Here is a 25,613-nt window from a genome sequence, read left to right as displayed (position 1 = left end):
ATTTTTGACCTGAAAAGCAAATATGCACAAATACAAGCAGGCATACACACAGGAAATGCAAAAATCCCATTGGTATTCTCTTTCTCTCCAAGCTCTCATGCATGTGGTTGCATTATAGGGATCAGATTTGCTGAGAATTCTCATCAAAAGCTCTAAGGCCTGAGCGGATTTGTTTTGCATTACCCTCATCATGCAAACAGAAACTTGAGGCATCAGGACACACACAAAAATGTCACGGGTTATTAAAAATCAATTCCATGCCTGAGGTAGTCTCAGACTTGTCTTACACCAGACATCAAACAGAGCTGTAAAGCCCCTTCATGAAGCCAGTATAAATGTTTTAGGTTTTATTTATATAATTATAATTATTTATTTATTATAATTTTTTGTATATATCAAGTTTCCCTCCAGTTATCAGTTGTTGCCCATTCCACCTCATTAGCTAAGACTTCCCCAGTCCCATACCCATACACAATCAGCACATGCTTCCTCTGAGGCATGTGAAGCAAGTTAACACTTCTTTCTTACCTATGGTAATGTAATATAGGACAGTAAACTTTACTAATAAATAACCAGTAATAAATTGGCAATATGGACAGTTCAACACTCTGAAGGAGAGCGTCTGGATCTGTCATATCACCTGACAGAAACTTATGTTATGTCAGTTATGTCAGTTTCTTTGGAGGACAAGCTAACTATCATGGCCCACCCTGATCTCAATCACTCAGAACAGTGTATCTGTTACCCGAACACAGAATCAGGCAAGTGATGTTCTCTTCCAAGCATGTTGAGCTGCCCTGTGGTGTTGTGTCCGATGCTAATTAATAAGATTAATAATTAATCACATTCCCAGCTTGGTTGTACTTTATGATTGGGGTGAGCTAGGTAATGTTTGAAGTTGTACAACTGTACAATTAAAATGATACGACGACCAGTAAAGGCACATTAGCACATTTAAATTTGTAACTTGCAATTTTGCATTTGTCAATAGAATGTACTGTAAATGTAATCCATTATGCAGCTGACTTGTTTGCATTTACCTAATTACATTTAAAGTGTATCGTAATATGACCCTAATAGCACTAGACTTTTAAGGGCTAAAAGCTTACACTGTGTTATAAACAAAGATAGCCACCCTGCCCAAAACCCAAACTGGCTTAGTCACCAACACTTTGAGAGTTTTCTTTTCAGCTCGTGTTGTGTTTGATGGAGAAAATAATACTCATGGCCTGTAATCCTCAGCACTTGCTCTTCAGTCACGCAGTCTCACGCCCGCCACTAACAGGCTCTCTGAAGCGCTCGCCTGGCCACGCCAATGCATTATTCATAACACGCATGGCCTCCAATGCATTTCAAAGTGCCGCATTTTGAAAGGACGGTGTCATGGTAAAGCTAGAGCGAGTGAGAGAGGTATAATGTCGTTGGTATGGTGACCAGGGGTTAAATTGGAATTTCAGAGGTGGTGGAATTTTTGACAGTAAGTTTAAATTAACAAAGTGTAATTTGTTACGTGTTTTTGCAGTGGTGCCTGTAGAAAAGTATTTCCCCCCTTTAGGATTTCTTTTGTTTGGTGTGTTTTGCAGATTTGCAACATTAAATTGTCATTACTACATGTTAAATTTTATATATTGTTATATTTTCAGACTAGACTAGGAGATAATAATAATAAAACACCAAATCAAAAACAGGTAATTAATTAATTATCATCAATTTAAATAGATACACTTAGCCCCCATTACTGCTCTGGCTTTTCAATTATGAACTTTATTTAAAAGAGAAAACTACACAATATTTTTAAATTAAAGTTACAGCTTGAAAATTGTTGTGAATAACAGAATGACAGGCTCAACTTTGGGCTCAGCACTGCAGAAACTGTACTATGCAACTTTGGGAGGAGGGCAGGACAACAGCCAAGGTTCTGTATTTCAAAGCTGTGAAACTTTTTTTTGCAAGTCGTCAGAAAGGGCTCACACACCACTAAAGGGTGTTTCATAGTCAACTAGTGGTCCCCAGCCCACAGGTTAAGAACCCCTGTTGTATGGAGTGTCAGGAGCCTTTTGCGATTCAGCCAGTAATTGTAATAGGCTAGTCAAACATATTCATACCAGATATTAACATTCATACATTTATACAGTTAACTTTCACTACCCTTGTACTGGGAACAAGGGGGTGTATTTATATATATATATATATATATATATATATATATATATATATATATATATATATATATATATACACACACACACATGGGAACAAACACCTGGAAGAGATAACGAGGAGGCAGGATAACAAAGGAGACACAGGTGGGAACACTAATGAGAAGGTGGGGCTAGGGCGGAGCTAAGGCGGAGACGAGAACAGCGCGAAACAGAGCCATGTGCTAAAGGAGCACATGGCAACGAATCACAGACGTCGCAAAACAATGCAGGAAAGCACGAGACAAGAGTGTGACACCTGATGCTTGTCGAATAGTGAAAGTGTCAGAAAGCTTTATGAAAAACCTCACAATTTGAATTTAGTCATGTCCATATGTTAAAGTATGACACATTATCATTAATGTCTAGAAATATATTATGTTGGTGGTTAACTGATTAAACTTGGTGGTTAAATTGTTACATATATTAACACATAACGCTGACTGATGGAGAAGACAATGTAAGGTATGTATTTAGCAAGATATAAGGTTTCACAGTATAGTTGGATGTGGGTTCACTATTTGGCAAACAACAGGCCTTATTACATTAATAGTTATTAATAAACAGAGTATAAAGACATTTACAATGTAGTAAAAACATGGCCCCATTCAGTAAACCAACTTAACAGGCTGAAAACATGTCCATTAAAAGTCTTTTACTTAACAGTTAACTATTGGTCCATCCAGCATTTGTCTGCTGTAAACAAATATCACAATATGCCTTTATTATTGTGCCTACAATATTTGCATAGAAACTTGTCTAGTGAGACAAGTTTATTTATTTTTTCTCCATAATTTCGTCCATGTTTCCCAGTTTTATGACTCACTGGAAATAGTACATGTCCCCAAAGCCCAGTAAATATTGCCCTGGCAAACCTGAAAAACAAGCATGCACATCAGACTAAGTCTATGAGACACAGAGCCGTGTGAACTTTTCTTCACTCCATGAAACACGAGGAGCACTTGGTCTTCAAACTTAGTGAATAAGCATTCATTGGAGCCAGGGAGGAAATCTCACTTTCTGAGGTAGAAAAAAGATTGAATGCTAGCAAGTCATTCTCTCACACACATGTTTTCTATCTTTCAGCAGATATTCTCAGACATCTGCTCTTGCAGAGAATGTACATGTCACACTTAAATTTACTTTCTGGGGCTCTGTATCCCTAACCAAGTTTCAGAAGGCATTCAGTATAAATAATGACCTTGTATGGAGAATGTCTATGGTTTTATCTTTAATTGAATTTCATTGTTGTCAATGACAGTTACGTTTTGTAGCACTGTCAAAATGAACACACTAACACATGTTAAAGCATGTGAGAATTTGATACATTAATTATTTTAATGCTGATTAGTTAGCTGATTAGCTGGCAACGTAAACACAGCTTTCTTAAAGCTTCTGTGTCTGATGCTAAAGCTCTTCCTGAAACATGTACAGAGCAAATTAAGAGATTCTAATTAAAAAATGTTCAAAAGTTCACTGAAAATATTATAATGAAAAAAAGGAAACATTTGTCTCTCCCAAAACATATAAGGAATAAATAGCATTTTAACATTTTTTTTTTGATAAATGTTTTAATATATAGACACCACTTATATAAATTTAATTCCATTATGTTGATCTTATACTGATTCTTTATTTTAAGGCACAGTGTGAATAATTGCAGCAAATTGTTTAATCGGTTTTTAAATATATCAACATCCATTCCATCTGAGGACACATCTTTCAATTAACAATTTATGCTACACCGTCAGAAAAACCCTCAAGGGTATATATTCAGTACCTTTAGTTAGGAAACATAACTACCCTATTCTATTATAATTGTAGATTTTAAAGCTGGGTTGATTTCATACGCTCCATTTTATCCCCCGGACTTTTATTATGAAAGCTCATGAAAATTAACATTTCCTTATGGAGAACAGAATGTAATGTACATTTAGTGAGCACAACTAGACTTTAAAACCACAACTGTACTTTTAAAAGCCCTTTTTTATTATTTGTACCGTATGTGACAATAATGTACATGTACAGTACTAAGCTGCTTGCACAGTCTTAATAGAAAAACACTTACACATGACTCTATGGTCACCATGCTACAGGCTAAGCACCAGCTAAAGGAGTGTAAAGTACTTTTGGAAAAAGGTGGGGTGGAGTTTGTGATCCAGAACTAATCTTCCAATCCCACTAATGTTTATGTGGTTGCATGTCATTAAATTCTCACAAAACATTCAGCACAAAACTTACTTTAAGGTCAGAAGAGTGGAGGCTGTTTCTAATGTAAAGTGGGAATAAACTGCCTATATTTGGCCATAAAGTGTATGCTATGGAATCCAAAATCAGTGGATTGATCATAAAGTAACGCACTTTTGGAAAGCCTTTTGGACTTTATCATTATGTAGCAAACTAAGAATGTAAACCGAAGCAGTTCTGGGGTCCTGAGTGGGATAAAAGAACATTTGCTGCAGTTCTGCTCATTTCCTCCCTACATTTATTCTGTAATGAGAAGTTGGGCTTTGCAGGATGGTGCCTGTTTGATTTCAGCCATGTGTCACCATACAATTGCACATTCAGGATGAACTTTAGCTTTGGATGACAGCCATGGACACTAAAAAAATCTCACAAATCACACATATACTCATAACCACGCTCATACAGCAGACTCTGTGACCCCCTGCAGTGAATGTGACCCCACCACTGGAGATTGGAGCTCCACCACAATGCACATCACTTTCTGCTGTGACTCAACACTCTGCCAGATAAATCCTGATGTTGTAAATCAATGTTTTGCTCATGCTGGTGTTTACCCGGTGTTGTGCTTCACTGATAAGGCACCTCCTGCTCTTTTCCTCCAGCTCTCAAAGCTAAGAGACAGCACAAACACGTACAGACACACACACACACTGATGTATGCACACCAAAAAAATTTTCCCTGGCCATCGTATGACATCGTGAATTCTCCTCTTGGCTCACCAAGCCGTCATTGTCTAAGCTTGCAGTAATTATCCCCTACTCCCTCTCCTCTTTTTCTGGCCCATGCTGTTTCCCAGCCTTGTTTTGAATAATTTATTTGCAGCCTTATGCAGTTATTGTCCTTAATAAATCCCCCCTGCCCGCCACCCCCAACATCTGATAAACTTCGTCGATGCTGGAACAGCAGAAAAATAAAGTCAACCTACACAAAGGAACATATATCTGTCATGCTAAGGAGAAACATCACATCACCAAGGCATTCCGATCATTAACTTTTACAAGGCTGAGATGATTGTATGTGTCTGCTTATCTGTTTAGCAGTGATGGTTGTAAATGTCTTTAGTATTTATTTAAAATGAGCAAAATAATGCAAATAATTAAGAGAAAGTAGCTATAAGCAACCGAAGTTGAATATATCTTACATTAAATGTAGTAGTTGTCAGAGGGCGGTCACAATTCAGCAGCATTCTATGTAGTAAGCATTTTCATTACAGTTAAAGGGGATGTTTAATTATATAAGTTTTATACCCCTTTCTTTCCCAATTAACACAGTTGGGTCATCTTTAAACGTCTGTAACAAGCTTTTGGCAAAATACCACATGGATCAAAATATGCAGCACTTTTTAAAATTTTGTCTAACCAGAATGAAAAGTATGAGCCCCCGCTGAGAGAAACATTTGGCGCATGCTTATCAAGATTAAACAGTTTGATCTGGCCACTGATTATTTGCAAGTATGGTAACTTGCATTGATTTTATTGGTTAGCAAACTGTACAACTAATTAATATGAAAACAGTAAATATTTTACATTTAAAACCTTTGGTAAAGGAAGTCAGAAAATAAGGTGGAATACAGCATTAGGAATGTTGCCCAAGGAATGAATAGTAGATGAATTGTGTGTCCATGCCCAAGCTGGAAAACAACCCATTGAACTGTATCACTTGTATCAGAACATTTAACATATAGGAGATGTAAGGAAGTGCTTTTGCAAGTATAATTTGTTGTAATTTGTTCCTTTCTAATGTGGTGTTTGGTGTGTGTTTGCTGCATCTGCTTGTGGCTCCATGCGCTTTGTGATGATTATGATGATGTCGCAGAGCTTTGGCAGGCCGGGGCCTTTGCTTTATCTTCTTCAGCTGTGTTTCTGGCTCTGCCTCAGTGTGTTTCAGAGGCTGGGTGTTCCTGAGCTACAGTAAACGCTGAGTAATTTCGGTCACGCGTGCCTCTCTCTCTCCCTCTCCAGATTTGAACGAGTGTGTGACGAACACACACACCTGCCTGGCGGATGAGCGCTGTGTGAACACGTTGGGGGCATTTGTCTGTGAGAAACAGATTTCCTGTCCAAGTGGCTACCAGCTGAGGAACGGAGTGTGTGAAGGTGGGTCTCTCTCTCTCTCTCTCTCTCTCAAATTCTCCTTAATAATAATAATAATAATAATAATACATTTTATTTCATAGGCACCTTTCCGTCACTCAAGGACAAAAAGTACAAAGTAAACAATAAAATAAATAATAGAGAAAAACACAAAAGTATACAGCATTGAAAACAAAATAAACAATGCAACTGAGTCATTCAAATGAAAAAGGCAATCTTGAACAGATGAGTTTTGAGTGAAGACTTGAATTGTGAGAGTGAGTTTATGGAACTTGACCGGAAGCCAGTGGAGCTGTTGCAAAACAGGAGTGATGTGGTGGATGGAGGGGCTTTAGTGATGATACGGGCAGCTGAGTTCTGGACCAGTTGAATCTTATGGAGAGATTTGTGGGTAATACCAAAAAGGAGGGAGTCGCAATAATCAAGGCGGGCGGTTACAAGACTATGGACAATGACGGCAGTGGTATGGGAAGTAAGGGAGGGGCGGAGACGGTTGATGTTACAGAGATGAAAGTAGGCAGACCGGGTGATGTTATTGATATGAGACTGAAATGAAAGAGTACTGTCGAGGATGACACCCAGACTCTTTACTTGTGGGGAGGGGTGAACAGAACAATTGTCAATATTAAGAGAAAAGCTGTCAGTTTTGGATAATGTTGATTTAGTACCAATGAGCAGAACCTCAGTTTTATCGCTGTTTAGTTTAAGTAAATTTGAGGAAAGCCAAGATTTTATTTCTGTTAAGCAGTCAGTAAGCAGTCAGTTGGAAGTGGGTTTACAGACAAGGTAGAGCTGGGTGTTATCCACGTAACAGTGGAAATTAATCTTACCTTTAATCTGTAAAATACAAACTCAAAAACATTAAAAACTTGCAACAAATTATTCATTCATTATCTGTAACCTCTTATCCAGTTCAGGGTCACGGTGGGTCCAGAGCCTACTTGGAATCATTGGCACAAGGCAGGAACACACCCTGGAGGGGGTGCCTGTCCTTTACAGGGCAACACACACACTCACACATACCTATGGACATTTTGAGACACCTACCAACATGTGTTTTTGGACTGTGGGAGGAAACCCACACGGACACAGGGAGAACACACCAAACTCCTCACAGACAGTCACTGTACATAACTCCCTCCATCTTAACTAAAACCCCAGTTCCAGCTGAAGAAAAGCAGCCCCAAAGCACGATGCTGCACCACAGTGCTTCACTGTGTGTATGGTGTTCATTTGGTGATGCACAGTGTGGTTTTCACACCAAAACATTCAACCTTGGTCTCATCGGATCATTACACATTTTCCCACATGCTTTTGCCAGACGTGGTGTAGTTTTTTGCAAAATGCAGCTAGACTTGTGTGCTTTTCTTTGTAAGAAATTCTTCTCTCTTGCTGCCCAACCCCACAGCCCAGACTTATAAAGAATATGGGAGATACTTGTCACATGATACACAACCAGTCCTTGCCAGAAATTCCTGCAGCTCCTTTAATGTTGAAAGTTAACGTTGGAGGTCATATTCTTGTGTTTTCATCAGTTTTGTCCAGTTCTTAGTAAAGTCATTTCCATGCCATATTTTATGGATGTCTTCACTCTGCTCCATGGTATAATTTAATGCCTTGGAAAATGTTAGTACCTTTATCCTGACTGACACCTTTCAGCAATGAGATCCCTTTGATGCTTGGTGAGGTCTTTGCAGTACATAGTTTTGCTGTAAGATACCACAAAGTCATTGTCAGTCAAATCTCACTAGAGCAGTGGAAGAAAATATGGGGTTAAACAGAGACACTTTAATTGATGGCAGGTGTGTACTGACCCACAGGACCACCCAAATAATAACTTTCCTGTGGTGGTCCATGAAGACCAATGAAAAAAGAGGCAAACAAAGTATGAAGAGGAACAGGACTACAGTTTTTCATTGTAGAATAACAAAGTGCATCTATATGGAAAGTGGAGCAGATACAATAGACAATGAGTGTAGAAACAAGGAGGTCATTTGAAAGTTTTGGCTGATCAGTGTATACAGCATATCTGAAAGTACATACAATGTCCAATGAAAAACATGCATCTCCCGAAATAGTAACTTTACAGAAGAAGGGAAAAAAATCTTACATGTCAATGGAAGTCGATCTAAAAATGTTTTTTTCCATGTCATTTTGGAGCATTTCTATTGGCCCCTTCATCATGAACTTTTCACCGTGTGAAGGACAGCTGTGTTCAAATGATGTAGATGAAGATACATGTTTTTAATTGGACATATCAATTGGTCGATATTCACTGCTGAGCCTGGCCTAGATGGGTATAAAGCATTGAGATGTGGAGTACTGGAACTGCCTTCTCCAGAGAGAGAGAGCTGGAGAGGTGCTCCAATATCTTTGAGAGGAGCTGGAGTGGATTCAAGATTCATCATGCAACATTAGTAACAGACTTAAATGATTCTGTTGTGGTTAAATGGCACCAAACACTCATAGAAATGTTCCAACATCTTGTGTAAAGCCTGATAGTAGAAAGTACTGCAGTGGTACAAGTTCCCATTTAATGCCTTTGATTTTCAAAAGAAATGTTGCTAGGGCGGCATGGTGGGGCAGCAGGTAGTGTTGCAGTCACACAGCTCCAGGGACCTGAAGGTTGGAGGGTCAAGTCCTGCTCTGGGTGACTCTTGCGTGGGTTTTCTCCGGGTGCTCTTGACCAGTGATTCCAGGTAGGCTCTGGACCCACCGCAATCCTGAACTGGATATGCGGTTACAGATAATGAATGAAGGAATGTTGGATGCCTGCAAATGTTTGGCCATATAGAATACTGCTGATAATGTAACACAGCATTCCAAGTCATGCTATTTGGACAAATGTCTGACATATTTGATTTTTCATCAAGATGTTGTGGTATTTGATTATTACACAAAACATTCCTTGCCCCTGACATTCATATGCAAGTCAGATGCTGGAAATATTTGTCAGATACGACAGGCTAAATTCCTGTAGTCTGATCCTGGCATTAGAGAAAGTGAGTTTCAAACCCTATTTTGGTATGTATGTTTATGGAGGTTGTCATTATGTCAGTAGTTTTATGAACACTGCTGAAATAATTATGAGCCATAGCTCGAAAAATAGCAGCACCCTAAATAATATTTTGCCTATAGGCCATATTTGGCCATTCTCTCCTGATCTGGGACCAGCTAACTATCACAGACACACAGTAAAAAAGAAGCTATGCTTTTAACTATGATCTTCCAAGTTATCACTGGCCAGCAGGGCTCCAGCTGCAATTCCTGAGAAGAAACTACTATCAAACTGGCCAGGCGGTGCGAACAAACAGCCTGGATGAACACTCAAGCTTTTTATGTCCTCTGACCCCATCATAGTTGCTTCTTTTATTTCCTTTTATCTAAAAGGTGAACAAAGCACCTAATCAAGCTGCACCAGTGAAGATTAGCTGTAGCCTAACAGTTGAATGCCTGAAACAGAGATTATGCTGATGTTTTGCACATCATTTGGGACACAATGCAGATAGCTCTATTAACAGTTAAACACTTAGGACTCTAATAATGGACCATCAGTTGCTAAATAGATAGTGCACAAAGGGGAAAATCAATTCTTAGAAGCCTGTAAACAATATCAAGAAAATGGTTAAATATACCCACATTATAAATAGATTATACAGAACCAAATTTTGGCTAAGGTTTTGATTCATGTCCACACCCAGCGTGGGATGGAGCAATAAACATAGAGGACAGTTAAGATAATAATTGGCAAATGAGAGAACAGGGGAGTGAACTAATTACGTGCTTGGAAGAGGAGGAGAGAATTTCCTGCAACCAAACGGGTTTTAGACCAGGCCTCAAAACCCGCTAATTAAGATTACACTCTCAGACAGTTAGCACAACTAATGCTAATCTGGTGAAGTAATGATGTTGCCCAGTTGTGCTTCACCTTATAAGTTCATCAAGGAAAGAGAAAGCATAAGGTTTTCTTTATCTGAAAAGGCTAATATGCAGCAGAAAGTCTGTTGGCAAGCAGAGGCAAACGCTGGGCGTGGTTTGGTGAAGGTGTCAGTGATCCTGTAATGAATTCTCTCTCTTTCAAAATGACTGGCCTCTGTCCTTGTGTCACAGTGCCACCTACTGCCCACTGTGGGATTCTGCACTTGTGTTTGTTACTTCAGCCATGTTGTAGCTGTTTTAGTTAAATAAAAACAAATCTGGATCTTCTGAGTGCAGTGGTCTAAATGCTGACATTTATTATGTATTAGCGGCAGCTCAGAAATAAGTGTGTGCATGCCTGCACTCTCCTAGCATAATAGCATAGTTTAGAGGGACACTGGGTGGTATTTCTACCTTAAAATTACAGTTTCAATATAATTTTGAGGTTTCACTGACCTGTTATAGTGAGATTAGAGCATCTGTCATTACTACTCCAGGTTTGGCACTGATGAAACTACACTATGTACCCTCTGAAGGTTGGTAGAAAACCACACACCACTTCTACTACCACCACCCTCACCTGATTTCAGGACAGTGCTGTAAAAATGAATTACATTCTGCACCTGTAGTGAGCCTCAGATGCAATAATACCAGATCTTACATAGTGTTGATTCAAATGCTGGTGGAATTTTTCATGTTGGGGATGAAAATCAGGTAAAAATCACACAAAAATATATATATTTTACAGTGAGATCTGCTCTAAAAACTGTTCTCTCTTTCCCTCTTTACAGACATTGACGAGTGTATGCTGCGCAGTCATGACTGTGCTCCAGGACAAGAGTGCCAGAACACACTCGGCTCCTTCCACTGCAGCCCCAAACAACAAGAGCAACGCTGCCTCACAGGATTCACACAGGACCCACATGGAAACTGTATTGGTGAGAGAGAGAGAGAGAGAGAGAGAGAGAGAGAGAGAGAGAGAGAGAGATGTATGGTGTATATAAGGTATAATGAATGAACTGAGAATAGATGAGACAGGGAAAGAGAGAAATGATGAGAGGGGGAGAAGCCAAAGAGAATGAAAAAGAGTGAATGATAGACAGAGAATGGGGATAAAAGAGAGAGAGAGAGAGAGAGATGTGGGGCAGACAAATGTGAGAGAGCAGATAGAAGAAAGAAAGAGAATGAAAATATGAGTGCATCTGAGGCAAGATGGAGAGAAAGAGGCTATAAAGAGAAAATGAGGGAGAGAATAAAAGGCAGGGTGGGTGAGTGAGAGATAAGAGATAAGAGAGAATGACAGAATGAATAAGAGACAATAAATGGAAGGACAGAATATGAAAAATGATATTAATTAAAGAAACAATAAAATACTACAATAGAGATATAGGAAAAATGTGATGTATCTTTCATGCCAGTGAAGTAAATCTGAGAGAATGTGTGTGTGTGTGTGTGTGTGTGTGTGTGTGTGTGTGTTTTTAGTAGTTCACAGAAGTTCACATTCAATAGTCAGTGTGTGTGGCAAGTATATATCATATTGTTGGGTCCACAAGAGGGTCTCCACAATGTAAATAGTTACAGCAGGTAGTGTCACAGTCACACAGCTCCAGAGACCTGGAGGTTGTGGGTTCAAGTCCTGCTCCGGGTGACTGTCTGTGAAGAGTTTGGTGTGTTCTCCCCGTGGGTTTCCTCTGGGTGCACCAGTTTCCTCCCACGGTCCAAAAACATATGTTGGCAGGTGGATTGGGGACTCAAAGGTGTCCATAGGTGTAAGTGTGTGAGTGAATGTGAGTGTGTGTCGCCCTGTGAAGGAGCGGTGCCCCCTCCAGGGTGTGTTCATGCCTTGCACCAATGATTCCGGGTAGGCTCCAGACAAACCACGACCCTGAACCGGAAAAGCAGTTACAGAAAATGAATGAATGAATGAATGAATCAATGAATGAATAACATGGTATTACATTAGGGTAAAGTTAGAGTTAATGTTATGTTAAGGGTTATGTTTAGGTTAGTAACATTTATGGATAAGGTAAGGGTTCAAATATATCTGCCCCCTACTGGACATAACAAAAACTGAATGGCCTGCTCAGTGATGCAGTTTCTTCATGTTTAAAACATGTTTAAGCCTGTGTAATTAGCTGTACTATTAGCTATTAATAAGCTAAGAATTAGATATTATTTTTTTAAATGCATATGCAAAGCTACAGAAACACTCCCAAATATCTATACACAGTCAAAAGTTAGGACATCCCATGAAAGTCTTTGTCTTCATTCATTCATTCATTATCTGTAAGCCCTTATCCAGTTCAGAGTCATGGTGGGTCCAGAGCTTACCTGGAATCATTGGGCGCAAGGCAGGAATACACCCTGGAAGTGGTGCCAGTCCATCACAGGGCGACACACACACACATTCACTCACACACTCACTCACACCTAAGGACTCTTTTGGGTGTGTTTTGTCACTTGGAGCAGGACTTGAACCCACAGCCTCCAGGTCCCTGAAGGTTGTTAGGACACCTATGCCCTAAAAGCTGGTATTTTCCCCCTTTGGCTGAAATGCTGTGTTGGTTTGCACCAGACCTGTCTTCTTCTGTGTCCAAATAATTCAGCTTTGGATTCATCTCTCCAAAGCACATTGTTCCAGAAGTCCTGGTCTTTGTCTAGGTGCTCTCTGGGAAACTTTAGTCTTGCCCTGGTGTTTTTTTTTTTTTTTTTGACAGCAAGTGTTTCCTCCTTGGACACCTCCTATGAAAATCAAACTTGAGCAGTCTTTTTCTGATGGTAGATGCATGTACCTTGACATCAATCATTACATTTTAGGATTGTTGGAGACTTCTTTTTGCATTTGGACGGCTAAGATGCTAGGATGGCCTGACTTGGCTATGTTGGCAGTTGGTTTATATGTTCTCCACTTGTAATTTATTTTCCAGACAGTGGAACGGCTGATTTCGAATTGTTTTGACATCTTTTTACATACCTTCCCAGACTCATATACATCTATAACCTGCTTTCTGAAGACCTCGTTAGGTTTCGCCATGGTGATACCAATCACTTCAACAACCAATGGCAAATCAAACTAATGTCTGAGGTTTAAATAAGACGGCCTCCTCCGATGTCCTCTTTAACGGTGGTCTAGGTATTAACATTTTAAATAGTAATAAACGTGAGGGTGTCTTAAGTTTTTCCTCACAAGAAATTTACATTTTTGTTCATTTACATTACTTATGTTATGTTAAATAAGCATTTTCTTCAGTTTAATTTGTTTAGTTATAAGCTCCATCTCTCAATGCTGTTCAAATGAAGCTCAAATGTGCATATGTTTAAAAATGTTCAAAAAGTCAAAAGTTGTCAACATTTTCACATGGCTGTATACTTAAGTAATGTTGTAGTCATGACAATTAGCGCCTAGCCATTCTCATATGACTCCTACACCCCTATATTGTGCACTTTCACTTCTTTGTCCTAAATAGTGCTTGCAATATCCCGTACGGAATTGTGCACATGTTCCTGAATCCACAAACACCCCTTGTTAGACATGTTATGCATTGCTCGGAAGCAACAGACAATATTTTAATACTTTTACAATGAGTAGGGAGCCATTATAATTGAGCCATTGAGGAGCCAGTTTAACAATGGGCTGTGGAGCCGTGGAACACATACTCGGAATTAGCTGGACCTACTAAATGAGGTCAAGCTGAAGCTGAAATTTTAATTTCAGTGTTCCACTGTGTCCATTTAAATTCTTAGTATTATGATTATGCACAAAAAAAGAAGCACTGTTTGTATGTAGATTTGCGCTTATATGCTTTACACATGTATATCAGTATTAATAATATATATGCATATTTGACAAATAAGACCCAGGCGTCAGAATGACATCTTCAGAGTGTGTTTAAAACTCACACACACACACACACACACACACACACACGTGCCACTGACTGAAAGAAAAGAACACACTGTCTGGATCAGGCACTTACAGTCTCGATAGAATCTTTTCATAGACAAGACTTATATCATGTTGGGAAAGATTGAAGTTATTGATTAACACACCCATCTAATCTCTGACAAGGCCTGTCTTATCTGAATGTGTCTCATTGCCTCTTTGATTTTCAGTCTGTTCCATGTGAACGATATTATACACTGAACCATCATCAGTTGAAAAATATAATTAGTTCTTTTGCTCTTCACTTGTAAACGTATCTCTTGGAAAATGGCAGAGACTAAAGGCCGAGGATTTCTAAAGAGTTTTTGTTGATGTCTGTGATGGAACAGATATGTCTCACTTTTCATCCATGTTTCAATCCATACACACTCTGATATACATGCTCCTCACTTTATGTCACTAGGACTCAATAGAGATACATTCCAATTATAAGCTTCAATATTCTGCAGACTGATAAAGCATTAACGGAACCCCCAGGGTGACATCCTGCATAAAGAAATATAATGCAGAGTGAGTAAGGCGTGGGAACAAGTTAGTTACAACAGGGCCAAAAGTACCTTAAGTCATGCCCCCCCCCCCCCCCCCCCCCACCCCAACAACATAGTAAGCCTTGACCACAGCTCAATAAGCACGACCATCTGTTATATTCTGCTCATGAGGGAAACAGCATATTACATCAAGGTTGCAAAAGAATAGGCTCCAGAAAATACGGAGCCATATAGTAATATCCTATGGAGGACTAGAGCTGCCAAAATGAGAAAGAAAGTCATGAAAAAGGCATGATTAATTAAATATCTTGAATGTATTTCTACATTTATTTATTCGTTTAAATATTTTTATACAGTATTTACCTATTCTTTTGGTAATAATGTCCAGACACAAGAGTCACTTGTGTCAATGTTGAAACATGTAAATATATACCTCATTGCTTGTGCATAGGGCCTAGACTTTGGTGCCCCGCCCCTGCTAGTTCCCATGAATTAATATCTTAGGGGCTCTGTAAAAAATTAAAGGAAAATGCTGAATCAATAAAGGGAAGAACATTTCATCTGTAACATCTTACAGATTTCCTGAGAAGGCCATTGTACTTTGATTCTGGATCACGATTTCAAAAAGAAAAGGTCTAAGTGACTTGGAAGGTTCTAAGTGACTGAAAGAGGGTTCATTATTGGAGTTTCAGTCACAGACTGCTCGGTCGCCTAGTGTTTCAACAGGACCAGTGATTAAAGTTACAGCTCCATTTAGATCAACTGAACAGACATGGTGCATTTGTGGCATATTTTTAAGGATTTTGAAGCTGGTACATTTTGTAAAAAGAGGAGCAGCTGTGCCCTCAGTTGAGAGGAATATTATAAAAAGGTTGCAGGGCATAAACCCAGTAATACAAATACGAATGCACAGTTTTGCTTTTCACTGATTCTGAAAACTGTAGCCGCTGATCTACTGAGAAGTGGAGAAAATTATATATGTGACGTCAGAGGAGTCAGCCATCACCACATCCTCTATAGGCTGGTGAATGCATGTGTTGTTTTACATGCCTGAATATTTGGCCATTGCAACAAGAGGGTCAAGTGTCTCAAGTATGCAGTGTGTGTGTGTGTGTGTGTGTGTGTGTGTGTGTGTGTGTGGTTGCGAGGGGTGAGTGTGTGTTGCACTGCAAAGAACTGGCACCCCCTCCAGGGTGTGTTCCCGCCCTGCGCTCAATGATTCCAGGTAGGATCTGGACCCAACGCGACCATGAACTGGATAAGTGCTTACAGGCAATATGACAATATGCTGCTGCCTTTACGGTCAGCAGCTTGGTAGTTTTTGAAGCAGCATGCAGTGAAACATCATCATCAAAACACCATTTGAGGGAATATCTTTTAAAAACATTGTGTCCAATCCCACCAGAATCAGTTTTTAAATTTTTTCTTGATTGTATTATGGCCCGATATCTCACTAAGACACTTTACGTCATTGTATATGTCAGGTTGGTAAAGTCGCTGTTGTGTCTGTGAACTCCAACAATACAATTCAGCTCAGTAGCATAGCGTCTTAAACTGGAGGCTTAATTTTTATTTACGTTAGTTATCAGCTCTAAACTAATTTTGCAAGAGCTGGTGTGAAAATAATAATTCAGGTACAACTGAAAAAAAAATTCTCATTAGGTTTCATTAGAATTTAAACAGGCATTCTGTAAAGCTTTAATTCTATGTAACATCCCCATCTCTCTCTCTCTCTCTCTCTCTCACAGATGTGAATGAGTGCAGTGTATTATCAGAGCCATGTACACCAGGCTTTAACTGTATAAACACAGTGGGTTCATACACTTGCCAGAGCAAGATCATAACATGTAGCCGGGGGTTTCACTCCAGTCCTGATGGAGCACGCTGCGTGGGTGAGAACATACGCACACACACACACTAAACGGAATAAAAATCTTACAAATAAATGACAATTCTTCGTAAATGAATTCATTATCTACAGAACCTTAACTAACAGTTAATGCAAGAGTGTGGACTTTGTGTTGAAGTTAGACTTACAACTTAGTCTTTAGTGGACGTTTAAAATAAAGTTTTCTTCTGAACGGTGAGTGTGGTGTCTGGCTGTTTGACTTGTCTGAGTATGCCCTGCTATGTGTGTGTAGATGTGGATGAGTGTGTGATGGGAACACACCACTGTGGAGAAGGACAGGTTTGCCACAACACACAGGGCAGCTACCGCTGCGACTGCCAGACCGGGTACCAGTTTGACTCCTTCCGTAGAACCTGCATAGGTACGTCTCTCTCTCTCTCTCATACACACACACACACTCACAAACGTAGTTTAATTGTTTACTGATCTCATATGGAAAAACAAGCATTTGGGTAGAATATAGAACTACATGAGGAACAAATGAGAATTACACCATAATTTAAAAATGTATATTTAAATAAGTGTTATATTTAAATATATTAAACACAGGTTACTTAAAATATTTAGTGTCCTTGTTTGTTGAATGGCAAATAAAATGCTGATGTTGTAGACCTCACAACCCCCAGACCCCCCCCCCCCCCCTCCCCCTAGCACTGCTGTAAAGAAGCTGAAGGATTTTTCATAATGTGCCAGTTCAAAATAATGGCTTTATAAACATCCCAGAGACAAGTTAGTTAGGGCTAGAACATTCTAAGTTTGATAATCACAGCTGGTAATCGTTTGGACCACTTAAAATTAAATAAAATAAAAATGTTTATCAAGAAAACCTCAGAAAAAAACTGATTTACATGGGTGTGGGTTGTCAGACATCCTTGCAAAGTGCGCTTTCCTTTCTCACTTCCCTTTCTCTCTCTCTCTCTCTCTCTCTCTCTGTGTGTGTATAGATGTGAATGAGTGCTGGCGTTATCCGGGTCGTTTGTGTGCTCAGTCTTGTGATAACACTCCAGGATCCTATCAGTGCTCCTGCACCACTGGCTTCTCATTGGCATTCGATGGAAAGAACTGTGAAGGTATCTTCCATTATCCCTCATTTAACTGGTACCTTCCATTACCTTTTAAATAAAGAAGTATGTTACATTATCTTCTGCTAAACTAAACCTTCCTTTACCTCACACTAAACTGCTACATTCTATTACCTCTCATTAAACTGCTCTCCACTGCCTTCCACTCATTAACTGGCACCATCCACTGTTCTTCATTACACTGGTACCATTGTTAACCTGGTACTTTCTACTATCCATTAATAAACTGATTTCTTGCTTTACAGCCCATTGACACCTTCCATAAGAGTCCACATTTTTTCTTCCTGCCAGTTTCAAAAATGGACACACTTTATTATAGTTGATGATTTTATTAAGCTACCGTAAAAGTAAATATGCAACTGTGTTAAACTTTAACAAACTTCTAATTTTAAAGAACTAATGAAGAACTAAACTGTGTTTCTCACCTCCATATTATCTCTGATAGATCTTAATGAATGTGACAATAATCCCTGCAGCCAAGAGTGTGCCAATATTTATGGCTCTTATCAGTGCTACTGCCGTCTGGGATATTACCTGAAAGAGGATGGGCATACATGTGAAGGTGAGTCTCACATCTACACACACATACATGCACACACTCGTCACAGATGTCATAAAGAGGACTATCCGGAAAGACAGAATGTGTGTTAATAAATCAATACCAGTGACATATTAATATTTTAATTGCTCTGAAATACAATGTATCCACTTGTTTTTTATTTTCCTAAAGAAAAGCTTATAAAATATTTCAAAAGAAACAGCGGGGAGACATGGGCATTGATTTTTTTATGTATCGATTAAAGCAATGATTTAGTGTTTCCTAGCATGGAGAGGAATCAGATCAATAGAATCATGACAGGATTGATTTTGTCTTGTCTGTAACACACTCATAAACACACACACTAATGTGGTTTCATGTCTTTATATGTTCTTACACTTAGACAAACACATATATGTGTGTGTTTATGTATGCATAATTTGTACACATGAAGTGTGTAATATATGACTTGCATTACAAGGCATGGAGTCTATAGCATTCATACCAGTTGCTAACATTAACACTAGTACTCCCTGATTGAAGATTAAACAGAGGAGGACACGTTTTTATGTAAAAATGTATTTTATTAATGAAAAACCCACAGTCATATTTGCAGAATATATGACCAAATGCTGTCCACAAATAGCTAAACGCACAGGTTTTTTTACAGCCCCTCCCTGGTAAATACACAGCTCAGTGTCAATATGCTGTTAGCTTTTATCGCATCCTCTCCCTGTGGGCCTAACAAAATGTCATTTTTGTTGTTTGGCTTGTAGATATCGATGAATGTTCCCAGAGCATTGGAAACCTCTGTGCCTTCCAGTGCGTAAATGTCCCGGGCAGCTACCAGTGCGCCTGTCCCCCACAGGGTTACTCCATGTCCCCCAACGGACGCACCTGTCGAGGTAATAAGCATCCAGAGGCCTTTAGGCTTAACATTTTAAAAGAACCCTATCTTAAAAAAAAACCCTGAAAATGCTTTGCTTTTTTAAAAGAGCTGTAGAATGTAAACATTATTAGAATTTTTTTAAATATAACATTCACATATAACATTCAGGTCCTTTCAGATAAATGGTTGGGAAATATGTGAAAATACATTACAAAGAGTTGCAGAAATATAAAGCCACACAAACCTTATATGTTTACTTTAGTGGACTGCAATGGACCTAGGCATTGTTCGTCAACGTCAATGTCCAGTCAAATCAATTCCTCTTATTCACATTAAAAGCGACAGCTGGTGACATTTGTAGATGAACAACGGAGAATCAAACAGTTTCATTTTAGATCTGATATCTGTATATAAGAATTTATAAATACATATTCCAAAAGATATGAGCCGTCATAAAGTCTGATTTTGTCAACTTTGATGCCAGATTGACAGAAAAACAAATATTTTACGTGGCATTACATTTTGTATGGAAAAAATTGTCTTTACATTTTGAGGGACGAAAAAACACTGAACAGTCCTGGTTTTTCTACAATGGTGAATTTCACATTAAACCACTTGGAATTACATTTTTTAATTATGCAAATATATATAAATCTAATTTTTCTTTAATGATAATGTCTTAAGAACAATGGACAGGTCCTCTGCCCGTCTAATTAAATATCTGGAGTCCCAACCTGAGGGTCATAATTGACCAGGAAAAAAGCAATTGAAATCTTCTTATATGCTTCCTAACTCTAATGTGAAGAGACAAATGACTTGAATTACATGACCTTGGCCTTGGGTCCAGTGAAGCAGCTCTCAATCTACATCAGTCGCTGTCAGGAAAGATCACAAAGTGGCACATCTCCGCTCAGAGTGTCAGGAGAATGACAGATGGGTAGAAAGATAGCATGGGGAGAGGTAGATAGAAGCTTTCTCCATTCCCAGAGGTTAGCATGAGCGTTCTCTGAATGAATTAGCACGCGGATTGGAGCTGGCGAGCCGTATCAAGAACCCTGCGTCTGTGGGTTGGGATGCATAATTAATTGCGGCTGCAGGCAATGCTATTGACTCCTGAAGAATGTCCAGCACTTGACCATCACTGACCACAAATGGAGTCATTTAGGTTTAAAAAAGCTCTGATCTACTCTGATAACTCCTTTTAAACATTAATTTTTCTGTATTTTTTGCATTTTATTTTTTTTTCTCCTGAAGTTCACTCTTAGCTTTTCTGTGTTTTTTTCATACCATAGACAGATTTATTCTTTTCTCATACAGTACCAATATATGCAAGTGTCCTCAATTCTGATTGGCTACTGAGAAAATGAAAATGGGTAAACTTAACCTTAAGTATTGCATTTTCAGAACAAGGTCTAATTTCTTGTGCTGTTTTGGGCTAGCCATTAGAACAAGCTCTTACTTGTGTATTTTTACCTCTAGTAAATGCTTAGTTTTCATGAGTTTGTACTTCATAAGATAGATCTAAAGTGTGCTTTATTTCACAATAACAGCACAGGATTTTCACAACCACTGTATCAGTCTGCTGAACACCGATGCTAAAAACTCTATCCTGCAGCTCACGTCGTTGTCACATTTTTCACCGCTAAATTAGCTTCAGTTCATGTTTCACACCAATAAACTGCCTTCAGTTTACTTCAAGAATACTAATACTGATAAAAATCACATAGTTTACTCGGCAGGTTAGTGATACTGTAGGCTGGGCAGTGAGTGCAGTGCAGTAGAGTTTGTTACTGTGACGTAGCAACAAGCTACTTGTTGAGGATTTTCTGTGTTTTTTTCATACCATAGACAGATTTATTCTTTTCTCATACCGTACCAATATATGCAAGTGTCCTCAATTCTGATTGGCTACTCTCCGTTTTGCCACATTCACAAAAGCAGTCTGAATTCAATTGTGGAACAAAGTGCTGCGTTTACAGTTGCTTTCAGCCTGGAACAAGACAACTTTTATTTATGTTTCACTCCAGTAACTCCAATGATTCAAATATTATACTTTTTTGCTTTGAACAATCAGCAGTATGTCCGTGGTCGTATATAGATATGATACTGTAGGTTGGGCGGTGAGTGCAGTGCAGTAGAGTTTGTTACTGTGACGTAGCAACAAGCTACTTGTTGAGGAAAAATAATTTGGTGGAAGGATTTATTAATTTCATTAACATTTTTTTAAGAAACAACTTTTATTTATGTTTCACTCCAGTAACTCCAATGATTCCAATATTATACTTTTTTGCTTTGAACAATCAACAGTATGTCCGTGGTTGTATATAGATTTACAATCTATATACTTAAATTATATCATTACAGAACACATTTTAAAGCTTGAATGTATTTACATACTACATTGAAATTGCAAGAGTGTATTAGATGCAGCCGTGTTGCAAGGGATTTCACACAATCAGGGTCACAGCAAGATATATCACCATAAATCAAATAATAAATAAATAAATAAAAATAAGAGCCTGTCACGGCTGTGCAGGGAAGATGAGGAGGTGGACGTACAGGCAAGGAGATCTTAATTTAACAGAGAACAAAACAAAACTATAACAAAACTAGACAGAGACGGGAAACAGCCATGAACTGGTGTAGATATAAGCAAAACGCAAAGACACGGAAACAAACATCCACAAAGACCAGACAAGGGAGTACTGCAAACAAAGGGGTATAAATGCACAGAACAAACGTGGAATACTTGGAAACACTAATAAGACAGCAGAGACTGAGGCGGGAATAAGACGGGGTTAGGGTGGAGACAAGAAAAAAAACAAACAGAGCCATGTGCTAAATGAGCACATGTTGGGGAAATCACAGTATCACGTTACAGGACAGGGCAAGGGTGTGACACTTCTCAGGTCAGAAATTGACCACTGACAATGGACTAAAAGATGGCTGGAAACGGGAAAACCTTCAGCTTCTAATTTTATGTAAATTGCATTTGATATGTACAATTTCACCACGACCCTGAAATGGATTAAGCAGCAAAGAAGATGATGATGATGAATTTCTGTGTTGTTCCAGATATTGATGAGTGTGCCATTGGAGCTCACAACTGTTCAGCTACACAAACGTGCTACAACATACAGGGCAGTTTCCGCTGTCTTTCCTTTACATGCCCTGAAAACTACAGGAAAGTGTCAGACACGTGAGTGTACTTTTTATTTTCACACATACAGCAGATAATAGAATATGATTTTTTATTATTATTCAGGCCATGCATGCAATTTTGTTTTGTTTTTCTTTTTCTATTTAGTGTTCCCTTATCCTACATTTTGAACACAACCATGGCTCTGACTGGGTAGAAAATGTCAGGTTTATATATATATATATATATATATATATATATATATATATATATATATCAGTGGCGGATGCTGGTCTTTCAAGGAGGGGAAGCTCAATTTCAGCCTACATCATAAAATGTGTCGGTTTATTTATACGTGAATTCTACCCTCTGTTCCTTCTCAAGAAAATGATCTGTGACCCTGTCGTACCAACAAGGCGTCTTTTCCAGGGACTTTTCTAGTATCCTCTCAATGGCCAGCAGAGCTAGGCTGCTTAAATGGCCCTGGCCCATGTGAAGTGTGTCCACCTGTGAGTGCTTTGTGACGGTGGAGGGGCTCAGCAGCACCCGCTGGACAGAAACTGCGATAGAAGTCAGAAAGAGTGATAAAAGTCAGTCTCCAAACACAAGCAGCTACAAAAAAAACCCACCAGAAATAGAAGCTAGATTTGTCACTAGTCGTTTTTAACAAAGAAAATGCAGCTAAGAGGATTAAGAAAGTCTCAAGGTTCAACTCAGAACAGAATGAAAATTTAATGCTCCCACGAATCTTTACACCAAAGTATCACTGATTTACTCATTTTGCTGTCCATCAAAAAGGGATTCAGCCTCAGACAGATCATCCAATCATCATGCAGAAGCTGAGCGTCCGGGCCAGCCAAGGCCAGCCCACTGCCCCATAGACCCCCAGAGACGCTGAGCGTCTGATGGGCGGGACAAAGCCCAACATTTATCCAATGACTCGTTTCGCTGCACTTCGCTGCGGGAAAGCCGCGTCTTTACCAGTGATAAGAAGCTGATTCTGAACAAAAGTTGTGCGCGTTGTAGTGCATATTAATTCACAGACATGTACACACAACAGAATATATTTGATCACTTATTTTTTGACATTTTAGGGGAAGCTGAGCTTCCCTTGCAGTCTTAGAGCAATCGCCTCTGATATATATATATATATATATATATAAACATTAAGTGGTAAGGGATCTATTTGTTCCTGCATCTTGTGTGAAATATTTTTGGTTCTAATAATTATATTTCCCCTTTAATTTACTGTAAATTAAAAGATAACATACTTAATTGCTAGGTATCTCCATCTTTGGACAGGCAGTATATATGTGTTATGTCTCCCTGGTCCTGTGTAAGTAAATCCATGCTTGTGGCAGGTTTATTGGGCTCAGTCCAGCTGGAGCACGCTTTCATTAGGCTGAGAGATGAGAAGACAACTGCTTCTGATCAAATAGGGTTCCTGCCACACACGCGTACACTATCTCATGAGGACACACACACACTCATTCCTACTGCATATATATGTCAGACACTTTGACAGTACACAGAGGTAGACGTTAAGGCCTGGCTGATATGAACATTTTGTTGTAGTTATGATGCCAGTTGTAAGGAGTTAATGATGCTAAGGATCAATACTATTGTTCAATATTATGTTGCATCATAAAAAATAAACAAGCTACAAAATTGTTATTAAGACATTATATTATCACCAACAAATATCATTTTTTGTGTCAAGTGTCAAACGTGATTCAACTTTCATTTGTCAAGAAATATTAATACTAACTGCGACCCTGAATTGGATAAGCGGTTACAGATAATGAATGAATGCATGAATGAATATTAATACTAACATTTCAATTAATTTTAAAAATTTGCCATTTTTACTAACATTGTGGTTATTTAAGAATATTATTTTTTTCACTTTTGTGTGACCATCTTAAAACCCCTGGTGTAAATTATGGAATTACCAACCTTTAAAGAAGGTTCATGCTTGTGGACAATTTCACTTTTTTTTGTTTGTTTGTTTGTTTGTTTTTTGTTGTTGTTTTTTTTAAAAAAAAAACTCTCATTCCAGATAAGCACTATTTCTGTATCAAATAAAAATGGACGTCTGTTGTACTGTTTGAAGCAAATCAGATTTTACCAAACAACATTTCACCAAATGACTTACAACTTACAACTAGTACAACAGGTTAAAACAATCTAGAAATAGCTGTAAAACAAAATGAAATGACAAAATGAGAAAATGAAAATGGGTAAACTTAACCTTAAGTATTGCATTTTCAGAACAAGGTCTAATTTCTTGTGCTGTTTTGGGCTAGCCATTAGAACAAGCTCTTACTTGTGTATTTTTTCCTCTAGTAAATGCTTAGTTTTCATGAGTTTGTACTTCATAAGATAGATCTAAAATGTGCTTTATTTCACAATAACAGCACAGGATTTTCACAACCACTGTATCAGTCTGCTGAACACCGATGCTAAAAACTCTATCCTGCAGCTCACGTCGTTGTCACGTTTTTCACCGCTAAATTAGCTTCAGTTCATGTTTCACACCAATAAGCTGCCTTCAGTTTACTTCAAGAATACTAATACCGATAAAAATCACATAGTTTTACTCGGCAGGTTAGTGATACTGTAGGCTGGGCAGTGAGTGCAGTGCAGTAGAGTTTGTTACTGTGACGTAGCAACAAGCTACTTGTTGAGGATTTTCTGTGTTTTTTTCATACCATAGACAGATTTATTCTTTTCTCATACAGTACCAATATATGCAAGTGTCCTCAATTCTGATTGGCTACTCTCTGTTTTGCCACATTCACAAAAGCAGTCTGAATTCAATTGTGGAACAAAGTGCTGCTTTTACAGTTGCTTTCAGCCTGGAACAAGACAACTTTTATTTATGTTTCACTCCAGTAACTCCAATGATTCAAATATTATACTTTTTTGCTTTGAACAATCAGCAGTATGTCCGTGGTCGTATATAGATATGATACTGTAGGTTGGGCGGTGAGTGCAGTGCAGTAGAGTTTGTTACTGTGACGTAGCAACAAGCTACTTGTTGAGGAAAAATAATTTGGTGGAAGGATTTATTAATTTCATTAACATTTTTGATGCCACTTTCACAGCTCTGTTTATATATTTCACAATTTATTACCTGAACTGTTGTATAAAAGCACTGTTACTACA

General features: G+C 38.6%; 1 protein-coding gene across 1 annotated transcript in view; it reads left to right on the top strand.

The window, feature by feature from the left end:
• LOC136697291 (fibulin-2-like) overlaps positions 1-25,613 on the top strand; it is a 53,979-nt gene that overhangs the window by 25,840 nt on the left and 2,526 nt on the right. Inside the window, exons 6-13 of the mRNA XM_066672324.1 lie at positions 6,408-6,542; positions 11,249-11,395; positions 16,637-16,780; positions 17,030-17,158; positions 17,742-17,867; positions 18,325-18,441; positions 19,194-19,322; positions 22,382-22,505. Coding sequence (XP_066528421.1) covers positions 6,408-6,542; positions 11,249-11,395; positions 16,637-16,780; positions 17,030-17,158; positions 17,742-17,867; positions 18,325-18,441; positions 19,194-19,322; positions 22,382-22,505 — 1,051 coding nt within the window. The remainder of the gene's footprint in view (positions 1-6,407; positions 6,543-11,248; positions 11,396-16,636; positions 16,781-17,029; positions 17,159-17,741; positions 17,868-18,324; positions 18,442-19,193; positions 19,323-22,381; positions 22,506-25,613) is intronic.

The sequence above is a fragment of the Hoplias malabaricus genome, chromosome 5 (genome assembly GCF_029633855.1).
Source record: "Hoplias malabaricus isolate fHopMal1 chromosome 5, fHopMal1.hap1, whole genome shotgun sequence".
Taxonomy (NCBI): domain Eukaryota; kingdom Metazoa; phylum Chordata; class Actinopteri; order Characiformes; family Erythrinidae; genus Hoplias; species Hoplias malabaricus.
Note: the sequence above shows the minus strand (reverse complement) of the source record. Positions and strands in the feature narration are given on the sequence as shown.